This window comes from Oncorhynchus mykiss, chromosome 5 (genome assembly GCF_057628025.1).
Source record: "Oncorhynchus mykiss isolate SJ-2025 chromosome 5, ASM5762802v1, whole genome shotgun sequence".
Lineage (NCBI taxonomy): Eukaryota > Metazoa > Chordata > Actinopteri > Salmoniformes > Salmonidae > Oncorhynchus > Oncorhynchus mykiss.
In genome coordinates this window covers 23,600,589-23,613,515 of record NC_143026.1, presented here as the reverse complement: position 1 = coordinate 23,613,515, position 12,927 = coordinate 23,600,589, and the positions used below count along the sequence as shown (strand labels likewise).

Here is a 12,927-nt window from a genome sequence, read left to right as displayed (position 1 = left end):
TAATTCTCTAATGAGAGTTCTGGGATAAGGATATAACTGAAATCCTCCCCAGAGTCTAGTCTTATTCTTGGCTTAATGATGTTCCTTTATACTCTTGACTAGCTGCTTTATCTATTTGGCCCCAGACAGGATTTCTATGGCATCACATGCAGAGCTCCCTGACACTGGCTCAAAGAAAGACACTTTTTGTCTGAAGAGGGACATGTCCCTTAGGCGTGTGTGTGCGTGCGTGCGTTATGTTCCTAGATCTATTGGATATTTGAGGGTTGGATTTTGATCTCTCTAACACAGGGTGGTAACGCCTAGGGAGAATTGTCATGCACGGAGAAACAGCTGTGCTAATAGCACTCTGTCTATTCATACGGCAGAACTTAAATGATATTTCTATGCTGTTCACGTTGCGCAGCGCCTCAGACTTGTTTGCATATGACAACACATGGCCAATGATATGCTGAAAGAACACTTGGCCCCTAAGCCCTTTATAGAGTGGCCACTGGGCGATGTGTTTGATAGGGATCACTCGAGTCTGCCATTGTTTATGGCAAAATGAGAATTGATATGATGCGCACAGTATTCCAAAATGAAAACCCAATGGCGAGCCTCATGTGTCCTGCAGCGACTCATTTTGAACATGATTCACTATGAACATTGCCAGACAGATGCACACTCTGATAATAGATAGTGAGAAACTTGTCCAAACAAAATGGCACTGAAGCACTTTGCCACTCGCCAGAACTATGCTGATTTAGCTAACGTGGCCTACCTGCTCAATGTGCCTGCTAGCTACTAGCAAGCTTCATTGACAAATACAGAGATGGAACTAGCTAGTGATTTTGGGCACTAATCAACAGAGTGTAGGTTGTGTTTTATTTACAATAGTTTGACAGTTTGCTGAAGTTGTAGACATGTTCTCAGAAATCAGTCCCGAGCGTAGAAGCAGCTCAGCTGACTCGATACTGTCTGCAGCACTGCCAGTATTAATGCCAAAATTTTACTTGAGAAACACTGCACCAAACCCAAACCCCTTAGTAAAATTGCGTGACTAAGACCTCCTCAGCAAAAACTTCTAAATTAATTACAGATTTCTGGATTTATCTATGACTATTTTGAGGGTGAAATGTTGCTACCGTGACTCAAGGGAGACAAACAACATAACACACCCACATCAAACCACACCCCAAGACCCAAATCAGTTTTTTTTTCTCTTAATGGGCAGCAGAAAAACACATGTGGAATCGCAGAGTTCAGCCCCCCTTTAAATGGAATGTAACTGTGTGCTCTATCTCTCTCCGCCTTCCCCCATATCCAGGTGATCAACATCATCAACGCGGCCCAGGAGTCCAGTCCGGTTTCGGTAGCGGATGCACTGGACCGGGTCCTGGAGATCCTGAGGACCACAGAGCTCTACTCTCCTCAGCTGGCCTCCAAGGAAGACGACCCACACACCAACGACCTTGTCGGGGGGCTCATGAGTGTGAGTCAGAGGCTACACACGCATACACGCACACACCCAACAGACACACATACTCATACACACACATACACACACGCACACACACTCATTCACAGGCCCCATTTAATCAAAGTCTGGAACCAGTTTTTAGGATACTCCCCTCCACCCACACACCAATGACCTCATAGGGGGGCTCATGAGGGGCTACACATGCACACACACACACACACACACACACACACACACACACACACACACACACACACACACACACACACACACATACCCCTCCTCTCCCCTCTCCTCCTCTCCCCTCCCATCTCCTCCTCTCCTCTTCTCTCAAAACACTCAAACACGAGAGTTCCTGAGTTATGTGGGATGTCTCGTCATATGAATTATAATGCTGATGTCATTGTATAATGTGAAATATGTTGTTATTAGCCAGATTTGAGATAAACCAAAAGGGTCTTTTTTAAATGTTTTTTCACAGCATGGATGAAGAGAGTGCTTTGCTGTCTTTTTCCTTCTGCAGGATGGCTTACGGAGCCTGTCTGGGAACGAGTATGTCTTCTCCAAAAGTACCCTTCCAAGTAAGCATCAGTCTGTTTCATGACATCAATATTATCTTTATTCATTATCTTACCAGAATACTACTCCTACTAATACTACTGCTAATTAGGGTCACATGACCCTAATTACAACACTAACTGAGTTGAATTATGTTTTCAATTGTGTTATAGCAAGTTTTAGTGGTATATTTGTGTTAGTATTTCATTTAATTAAATTACACTGGAAGCTTAATGCACTCATTCGCATTACACATAATTGGGGGCTTACGGAATTTTGATGAAACCATTACTTTTCATGTATGGACCTGTCTGAAGAGTGATAGAAAATGTCTCAGATCATTTCATCAGTTGGAGTCTACAAGTGCATCCATCGGCAGTCATTGGCAGTCATTGGCAGTCATCGGCAGTCATTGGCGGATTCCCTTGTATTTGTTCAAGTCATGATGAATCATGGACGATACAGAGAGAGATAAATGAGAGGATGTTCTGGGCGGTAATGACATATGATATTGACATGTAGTTAATGACAAATTGTATACAGAAGTAATGGATGTACTTCTTCTTTCTGAGAAGTGGAAGGGTACTGCTGAGAAGTGGAAGGGTACTGCTGAGAAGTGGAAGGGTACTGCTGAGAAGTGGAAGGGTACTGCTGAGAAGTGGAAGGGTACTGCTGAGAAGTGGAAGGGTACTGCTGAGAAGTGGAAGGGTACTGCTGAGAAGTGGAAGGGTACTGCTGAGAAGTGGAAGGGTACTGCTGAGAAGTGGAAGGGTACTGCTGAGAAGTGGAAGGGTACTGCTGAGAAGTGCTGAATACATTGTCCTCAGTGCAGCCCCCTCAAATGTAATTGTATTTGTTACATGCTTCGTAAACAACAGGTGTAGGCTAACAGTGAAATGCTCACTCTCCTGATATTCTGTAGGAAGCAGCATGTGTTTTTTTTAGTAGACCTGAGAGGCTGAGCCTGAAGTGATTTTAGGTGAACGGGATTCTGAACCCACTTGTCAAGCTACCTTACCTTCTCTGACCATAGAATTAGGAATTAGAAATAATTTAATATGATCTCTATGTATCTCACCCTCTACCATAAGGACCATTTGCTAGGTAATTTAGGGACACAGATGAGGACTACATTGGAAATCGTTGTTGTTGCATTGTGCTTTCAAGTGTCCCATGTGAATGTTCAATGGATCAAGGCAGGCTCTTTCAGCCCTCCCCTCACCTTTTAGTTAGTGTGTGTTTGCAGTCGCATGGAAAGAGGCAAATAGTAGTGTTGCTGACCGACTTTCACATGCTGTTCCTAACTGAAGTGTATAGACTTCCACATGCTGTTCCTAACTGAAGTGTATAGACTTTCACGTGCTGTTCCTAACTGAAGTGTATAGACTTTCACATGCTGTTCCTAACTGAAGTGTATGACTTTCACATGTTGTTCCTAACTGAAGTGTATAGACTTCCACATGCTGTTCCTAACTGAAGTGTATAGACTTTCACATGCTGTTCCTAACTGAAGTGTATGACTTTCACATGTTGTTCCTAACTGAAGTGTATAGACTTTCACGTGCTGTTCCTAACTGAAGTGTATAGACTTTCACATGCTGTTCCTAACTGAAGTGTATAGACTTTCACATGCTGTTCCTAACTGAAGTGTATAGACTTCCACATGCTGTTCCTAACTGAAGTGTATAGACTTCCACATGCTGTTCCTAACTGAAGTGTATAGACTTCCACATGCTGTTCCTAACTGAAGTGTATAGACTTCCACATGCTGTTCCTAACTGAAGTGTATAGACTTCCACGTGCTGTTCCTAACTGAAGTGTATAGACTTTCACATGTTGTTCCTAACTGAAGTGTATAGACTTTCACATGCTGTTCCTAACTGAAGTGTATAGACTTCCACATGCTGTTCCTAACTGAAGTGTATAGACTTCCACATGCTGTTCCTAACTGAAGTGTATAGACTTTCACGTGCTGTTCCTAACTGAAGTGTATAGACTTTCACATGCTGTTCCTAACTGAAGTGTATAGACTTCCACATGCTGTTCCTAACTGAAGTGTATAGACTTTCACGTGCTGTTCCTAACTGAAGTGTATAGACTTCCACATGCTGTTCCTAACTGAAGTGTATAGACTTTCACATGCTGTTCCTAACTGAAGTGTATTTTTACACTGCTGCTGCTCGCTGTTTATTATCTGTGCATAGTCACTTTTCTTAGCTCTATTTATTTAACTGCATTGTTGGTTGAGGGCTTGTAAGTAAGCATTTCACGGTAAGGTGAACACCTGTTGTATTCGGCGCATGTGACAAATACAATTTGATTTGATTTGAAGTGTATGACTTCCACATGTTGTTCCTAACTGAAGTGTATAGACTTCCACATGCTGTTCCTAACTGAAGTGTATGACTTCCACATGCTGTTCCTAACTGAAGTGTATAGACTTCCACATGCTGTTCCTAACTGAAGTGTATAGACTTTCACATGTTGTTCCTAACTGAAGTATGTGTGTCCAGCGAATATCAACACACATAAAACCACTTAAAATGGAAACAGCTGTGTCCACGTTTGTGTGTGGTGACAAACAAGAGCACAGCTATGGGCCTTAAGATCACGTTCTTACAGAACAACACTATAGTGGACAGATCTTAGTGAATCACTAGAAGTTACTAGCAGGTGAGGGCATATCCAGCCAACAGCCCAAACAAGCTCCAGCTAGCCGTTTTTTCAATCTGTGCATGTTTGTGCGTCTCCAGATATGAGTCAGCTGGCCATCCCAGTAACGCTGAATGACATCCCCCCGGCCATCGCTGAGATGCTGGACGACGAGGACCAATGGGACTTTAACATCCTAGAGCTGGAGGCTGCCACCTGTATGAGGTATGGAGGGAGAGGGAGGAGAGGGAGAGGGGGGTGGAGAGAGAGAAAGAAAGAGAGAGGACAGGAGCTGGAGGCTGCCACCTGTATGAGGTATGGAGGGAGAGGGAGGAGAGGGAGAGGGGGGTGGAGAGAGCAAGAGGACAGGAGCTGGAGGCTGCCACCTGTATGAGGTATGGAGGGAGAGGGAGGAGAGGGAGAGGGGGGTGGAGAGAGCTGGAGGCTGCCACCTGTATGAGGTATGGAGGGAGAGGGAGGAGAGGGAGAGGGGGTGGAGAGAGCGAGAGGACAGGAGCTGGAAGTGGTGATGAGTAAGAGAGGGATAGGTTGTTAGGGGGCTAAGGGAAAGGGAAGATAGGGGTTACTATACACTCAGTGTACAAAACATTATGAACACCTGCTCTTTCCATGACATACACTGACCAGGTGAAAGCTATGATCTCTTATGGATGTCACCTGTTAAATCCACTTCAATCAGTGTAGATGAAGGGGAGGAGACAGGTTAAAGAAGGATTTCTAGTCTTGAGACAATTTAGACCTATATTGTGTATGTGTGCCATTCAGAGGGTGAATGGGCAAGACAAAGTATTTAAGTGCCTTTTGAACAGGGTATGGTAGCAGGTGCCATTTGTGTCAAGAACTGCAGACCTGCTGGAGTTTCCCATGTTTATCAAAAATGGGATCCAGCCAACTTGACACAACTGTGGGAAGCATTGGAGGCAACATGGGCCAGCAACCCTGTGGAATGCTTTTGACACCTTGTAGAGTCCATGCCACGACAAACTGAGGCTGTTCTGAGAGCAAAAGAGAGGCTGAAACTCAATATTAGGAAGGTGTTCCTAATGTTTGGTGTATTCAGTGTACACCAATACAGAAAGGAAAGAACATCCTCTCTCTATCACTCATCTACCTCCCTGTCCGCTCTCTGTCATCCCCACAGACCTTTGACCTACCTGGGCTTGAAGATCTTTGCTCGCTTCAGTGTGTGTGAGATCCTGAGTTGCAGTGAGGCTACGCTACGCTGCTGGCTGCAGGTCATAGAGGCTAACTACCACGCCTCCAACTCCTACCACAACTCCACCCATGCCGCTGACGTCCTACACGCTACTGCCTACTTCCTACGCAAGGAGAAGGTCAAGGTATACCAAACACACATACCAGCATACACACACACATCCCTATTCCAACTCTCACTGGTCACTGACATACATTCACCTCCTGCCAAGCAAAGAAAACTGATACTCTACTCTCCCCACACACACACACACACACACACACTCCTACCACAACCCCACACCAACCCGAAGTAGACCTTCTGGTTGGACAATTGTTGGATATGCGTACACCACTTATGAACACAAATTAAATGACTAAATTACAATATTTCACCTGTCATATCAATGTGCTGATTGATTGATAAGTTGATCTACTATGTAATTCACTGTGAAGGGTTTTCAATAGTGTGTGTGTGTCACGTTCTGGCCTTAGTTCCTTTGTTTTGTCTTTTGTTTTAGTATGGTCAGGGCGTGAGTTGGGTGGGTTGTCTATGTTAGTTTGTCTATGATTTTATTTTTCTGTGTTTGGCCTGGTATGGTTCTCAATCAGAGGCAGCTGTCAATGGTTGTCCCTGATTGAGAACCATATTTAGGTAGCCTGTTTTCCATTGTGTTTTGTGGGTGGTTGTTTTCAGTCTAAGTGTGTCTACACCAGACAGAACTGTTCCAACTGTTCCGGTTGTTTCTTTGTTGTTTTGTTATTCAGTGTTCAGTTTTCATTAAATAAGATGAACACTTACCATGCTGCGCTTTGGTCCTCACCTTCTTCCCAAGACAAGCTGTGTGTGTGTGTGTGTGTGTGTGTGTGTGTGTGTGTGTGTGTGTGTGTGTGTGTGTGTGTGTGTGTGTGTGTGTGTGTGTGGGGGGGGGGGGGGGCAGGAGTAGAGTATCAGTTTTCTTTGCTTGGCAGGAGGTGAATGTATGTCAGTGACCAGTGAGAGTTGGAATGGGGATGTTTTTATAGCTTCGGTCTTGTTCTCATATTTGACTCAGTAAATAAGTGTTTTACCTTGAGGGCATTGAGATCCTCATACTTTCCCTCTCTTTTCTCCCTGCTTCTCCACTCCAATAAATATCTCCTCTCCTTGTCATAAAGTGAACATTTGCTAGTGATTATTATTATTAGTTGTGCTTGCATGGCGTGCATTATTTGGTATTATTCATTTGTTGAGTATGAGGTTATGCTGAGAGTGTCCAAGTTATGCTCTAATGGTACAAAGTCAGGTGCAGGAGAGCAGTGAGTTGTGATCAGGCGCACTTTTATTTGGCAACAGCACAAAAAACAGACGCAACTGCGTCCAAAATCCTCCAGGTTAAAGTGCGAAAACACTCACAAATATACAAATGTATGACAAATGCATACAACGGGTCAAAATACGATACCAGGGGGAAAAACAGTCTGGCGCATCACACTAAACACTAACAAAACAATTTCACACAAAGACATGGGGGGAAACAGAGGAATAAATACATGCAGTGTGATTAGGGAATGTAAACCAGGTGTGCAGGGAACAAGACAAAACAAATGGAACAATGAGAAAATGGGGCGGCAATGGCTAGAAAGCCGGTGACGTCGAACGCCGACCGAACAAGGAGAGGAGCCGACTTCGGCGGAAGTCGTGACAGAGAGAGACTAGGCAGTATTTATATTTTATGCACGATTTCAACAACAAAAAAACCTGGTCTAAAAGTCTAACTCCCAAAAATGATTTTGCTGTCTCAGTCCCATCACTGATTCATAGGTGCATATGATTTTTTATTAAGAGAAACTGTAGATTGTTAAAGTTGTAGGAAACTGAGCTCCCTACTAAATTTTTTCTATTATCTGTGCTTCTGTGGAAGTTTGACACTGATGTCACTTCCTGATTGCTATATGTCCCCCGGGGCTCATGAGAGTTTTAGTTTACTAACACTACTTCCTGGTTGTGTCATGTGTTCTCAGGGCAGTCTGGACCAGCTGGACGAGGTGGCTGCGTTGATCGCGGCGACGGTCCATGATGTGGACCACCCAGGGAGGACCAACAGCTTCCTGTGTAATGCAGGAAGTGAGCTGGCCATCCTGTATAACGACACTGCAGTGTTGGAGAGTCACCATGCCGCCCTCGCCTTCCAACTCACCGTCAGGGATATCAAGAGCAACATCTTCAAAAACATCGACAGGTACAGTCAGGAGAGAGTCTAGGAGAGAAAATAGTGGTTTCCCCCTGGAGCTTTGAGGGCTTGCTAGCCTGGTCCCAGCTCTGTTTGTGTACAGACCGATCTGGGACCAGGCTAAGTGCTTGTTAATATAATGAATTAACATGCGACAGATATGGAGCATGTTGGGTTATTACCCTGGAACATATCATGTGATGTGATTAACTTCTAAGTTTTTATGGACCTAGAACTTCTTGGAAAACAGTGAGGACTGTTGACTATCCTGGTCCTGTAAGTTCCTCTCTATGTGTTTATATTAGGACTCAGTTCAGGACGTTGAGGCAGGCAATCATAGACATGGTGCTGGCTACAGAGATGACCCGTCATTTTGAACACGTCAACAAGTTTGCCAACAGCATCAACAAACCAATGGCTGCCATCGAGGAGTCCAGTTCAAATGTAAGACACAGCCCCTTGTCTGTGTATATGTGTGTGTGTTTGTGTGTGTGTGCTAGCGTCCATGTGCATGTGTAGTTTATTATTACATAATAAAGATGGTTGTTAACATTAGCCAATTGAGTGGGAACAGAAGAGATAGAAACCGTTTTAGTTCTTAAATACAGTATATTCGGTGAGCATTAATGAGAAAATAGGAATAAAAGGCTAAATATTTTGACATTCAACAATGGAGAGTTCTAGTGGAAAATACTCTATTCAGAGCATGTGACTCCAGTTTGAAGCACCTACAGTGCCTTGCGAAAGTATTCGGCCCCCTTGAACATTGCGACCTTTTGCCACATTTCAGGCTTCAAACATAAAGATATAAAACTGTATTTTTTTGTGAAGAATCAACAACAAGTGGGACACAATCATGAAGTGGAACGACATTTATTGGATATTTCAAACTTTTTTAACAAATCAAAAACTGAAAAATTGGGCGTGCAAAATTTTTCAGCCCCTTTACTTTCAGCGCAGCAAACTCTCTCCAGAAGTTCAGTGAGGATCTCTGAATGATCCAATGTTGACCTAAATGACTAATGATGATAAATACAATCCACCTGTGTGTAATCAAGTCTCCGTATAAATGCACCTGCACTGTGATAGTCTCAGAGGTCCGTTAAAAGCGCAGAGAGCATCATGAAGAACAAGGAACACACCAGGCAGGTCCGAGATACTGTTGTGAAGAAGTTTAAAGCCGGATTTGGATACAAAAAGATTTCCCAAGCTTTAAACATCCCAAGGAGCACTGTGCAAGCCATAATATTGAAATGGAAGGAGTATCAGACCACTGCAAATCTACCAAGACCTGGCCGTCCTTCTAAACTTTCAGCTCATACAAGGAGAAGACTGATCAGAGATGCAGCCAAGAGGCCCATGATCACTCTGGATGAACTGCAGAGATCTACAGCTGAGGTGGGAGACTCTGTCCATAGGACAACAATCAGTCGTATATTGCACAAATCTGGCCTTTATGGAAGAGTGGCAAGAAGAAAGCCATTTCTTAAAGATATCCATAAAAAGTGTCGTTTAAAGTTTGCCACAAGCCACCTGGGAGACACACCAAACATGTGGAAGAAGGTGCTCTGGTCAGATGAAACCAAAATTGAACGTTTTGGCAACAATGCAAAATGTTATGTTTGGCGTAAAAGCAACACAGCTGAACACACCATCCCCACTGTCAAACATGGTGGTGGCAGCATCATGGTTTGGGCCTGCTTTTCTTCAGCAGGGACAGGGAAGATGGTTGAAATTGATGGGAAGATGGATGGAGCCAAATACAGGACCATTCTGGAAGAAAACCTGATGGAGTCTGCAAAAGACCTGAGACTGGGACGGAGATTTGTCTTCCAACAAGACAATGATCCAAAACATAAAGCAAAATCTACAATGGAATGGTTCAAAAATAAACATATCCAGGTGTTAGAATGGCCAAGCCAAAGTCCAGACCTGAATCCAATCGAGAATCTGTGGAAAGAACTGAAAACTGCTGTTCACAAATGCTCTCCATCCAACCTCACTGAGCTCGAGCTGTTTTGCAAGGAGGAATGGGAAACAATTTCAGTCTCTCGATGTGCAAAACTGATAGAGACATACCCCAAGCGACTTACAGCTGTAATCGCAGCAAAAGGTGGCGCTACAAAGTATTAACTTAAGGGGGCTGAATAATTTTGCACGCCCAATTTTTCAGTTTTTGATTTGTTAAAAAAGTTTGAAATATCCAATAAATGTCGTTCCACTTCATGATTGTGTCCCACTTGTTGTTGATTCTTCACAAAAAAATACAGTTTTATATCTTTATGTTTGAAGCCTGAAATGTGGCAAAAGGTCGCAAAGTTCAAGGGGGCCGAATACTTTCGCAAGGCACTGTATCTGCAATCATTGGCCTCGTGTGTGTGTGTGTGTGTGTGTGTGTGTGTGTGTGTGTGTGTGTGTGTGTTTTTCTGACTATTTGTGTGTGCATCGAGAAGTGTGTGTTTGTGTGTGTGTCTTTGACCTTGTGTGTGTGTGTGTGTGTGTGTGTTTCTCTGTAACAGAGTGAAGGCAGTGACAACGAGGGTCCAGCCAGCATCAGGAACAGCCCAGAGAACCGGCTGCTGATCAAGAGGATGATGATAAAGTGTGCTGATGTGGCCAACCCCTGTAGACCTCTGGAGCTCTGCATAGAATGGGCCGGACGCATCTCTGAGGAGTACTTTTCCCAGGTGAGCGGGATGACAGGGAGGGAAGGTGGAAGAGAGGGCTGCTGGGGGAGGGGATGACTATATGTTAAATGTGGGATGACAGGGATGGAAGGAGGAAGAGAGGGCTGCTGGAGGAGGGGATGACTATATGTTAAATGTGGGATGACAGGGATGGAAGGAGGAAGAGAGGGCTGCTGGAGGAGGGGATGACTATATGTTAAATGTGGGATGGAAGGAGGAAGAGAGGGCTGCTGGAGGAGGGGATGACTATATGTTAAATGTGGGATGACAGGGATGGAAGGAGGAAGAGAGGGCTGCTGGAGGAGGGGATGACTATATGTTAAATGTGGGATGACAGGGTAACAGGGCAGAAGGTAAAGGAATGGAGAGGGGTAAGGGGACAGCGAGGGGTTAGAATGAGGAATGGAGAATGGTAAGGGGACAGCGAGGGGTTAGAATGAGGAATGGAGAGGGGTAAGGGGACAGCGAGGGGTTAGAATGAGGAATGGAGAGGGGTAAGGGGACAGCGAGGGGTTAGAATGAGGAATGGAGAGGGGTAAGGGGACAGCGAGGGGTTAGAATGAGGAATGGAGAGGGGTAAGGGGACAGCGAGGGGTTAGAATGAGGAATGGAGAGGGGTAAGGGGACAGCGAGGGTTTAGAATGAGGAATGGAGAGGGGTAAGGGGACAGCGAGGGGTTAGAATGAGGAATGGAGAGGGGTAAGGGGACAGCGAGGGGTTAGAATGAGGAATGGAGAGGGGTAAGGGGACAGCGAGGGGTTAGAATGAGGAATGGAGAGGGGTAAGGGGACAGCGAGGGGTTAGAATGAGGAATGGAGAGGGGTAAGGGGACAGCGAGGGGTTAGAATGAGGAATGGAGAGGGGTAAGGGGACAGCGAGGGGTTAGAATGAGGAATGGAGAGGGGTAAGGGGACAGCGAGGGGTTAGAATGAGGAATGGAGAGGGGTAAGGGGACAGCGAGGGGTTAGAATGAGGAATGGAGAGGGGTAAAGGGACAGCGAGGGGTTAGAATGAGGAATGGAGAGGGGTAAGGGGACAGCGAGGGGTTAGAATGAGGAATGGAGAGGGGTAAGGGGACAGCGAGGGGTTAGAATGAGGAATGGGGAGTGTGTCATTGCAGCTCAGACTGTTCTGGTGCTATAGGAGTTCACAGCTGGCAATCCTGACCTTAACAACTGCCTACTCAGCTATATTATATGTACAAAAGTATGTAGACACCCCTTCACATTAGTGGATTCGGCTGAAAGGTGTATAAAATCGAGCACACAGCCATGCAATCTCCGTAGACAAACATTGGCAGTAGAATGGCCTTACTGAAGACCTCAGAAACTTTCAACGTGGCACTGTCATAGGATGCCACCTTTCCATCAAGTCAGTTCATCAAATGTCTGCCCTGCTAGAGCTGCCTTGGTCAACTGTAAGTACTGTTATTGTGAATTGGAAACGTCTTGGAGCAACAACGGCTCAGCCGCGAAGTGGTAGGCCACACAAACTCACAGAACGGGACCGCCGAGAACGGGAGTGTATAGCGCATAAAAATTGTCTGTCCTCGGTTGCAACACTCACTACCGAGTTCCAAACTGCCTCTGGAAATATTGTAAGCAAAATAACTGTTCGTCTGGAGCTTCATGAAATGGGTTTCCATGGCCGAGCAGCCGCACACAAGCCTAAGATCACTATGCGCAATGTCATACGCTGGCTGGAGTGGTGTAACGCTCGCCACCTTTGGACTCTGGAGCAGTAGAAACACGTTCTCTGGAGTGATGAATCAAGCTTCACCATCTGGCAGTCTGACGGATGAATCTGGGTTTGTCGGATGCCAGGAGAATGCTGCCTCCCAGAATATATAGGGCCAACTGTAAAGTTTGTTGGAGGAGGAATAATGGTCTGGGGCTGTTTTTCATGGTTCGGGCTACGCCCCTTAGTTCCAGTGAAGGGAAATCTTAACACTACAGCATACAATGACATTCTAAATGATTCTGTGCTTCCAACTTTGTGGCAACAGTTTGGGGAAGGCCCTTTCCTGTTTCAGCATGACAATGCCCCTGTGCACATAGCAAGGTCCATACAGAAATGGTTTGTCGAGATAAGTGTGGAAGAACTTGACTGCCCTGCACAGAGCCCTGACCTCAACCCCATT

The 12,927-nt window shown here is 45.1% G+C and overlaps 1 protein-coding gene across 2 annotated transcripts in view; it reads left to right on the top strand.

Annotated features, from left to right (window-relative positions):
• Positions 1-12,927, top strand: part of pde8b (phosphodiesterase 8B) — a 106,979-nt gene that overhangs the window by 86,803 nt on the left and 7,249 nt on the right. For both annotated transcript variants that reach the window (XM_036977078.2, XM_036977077.2), the window contains exons 14-20: positions 1,310-1,474; positions 1,986-2,043; positions 4,774-4,897; positions 5,835-6,033; positions 7,892-8,109; positions 8,406-8,544; positions 10,620-10,787. In XM_036977078.2, the coding sequence (XP_036832973.2) occupies positions 1,310-1,474; positions 1,986-2,043; positions 4,774-4,897; positions 5,835-6,033; positions 7,892-8,109; positions 8,406-8,544; positions 10,620-10,787 (1,071 nt within the window). The remainder of the gene's footprint in view (positions 1-1,309; positions 1,475-1,985; positions 2,044-4,773; positions 4,898-5,834; positions 6,034-7,891; positions 8,110-8,405; positions 8,545-10,619; positions 10,788-12,927) is intronic.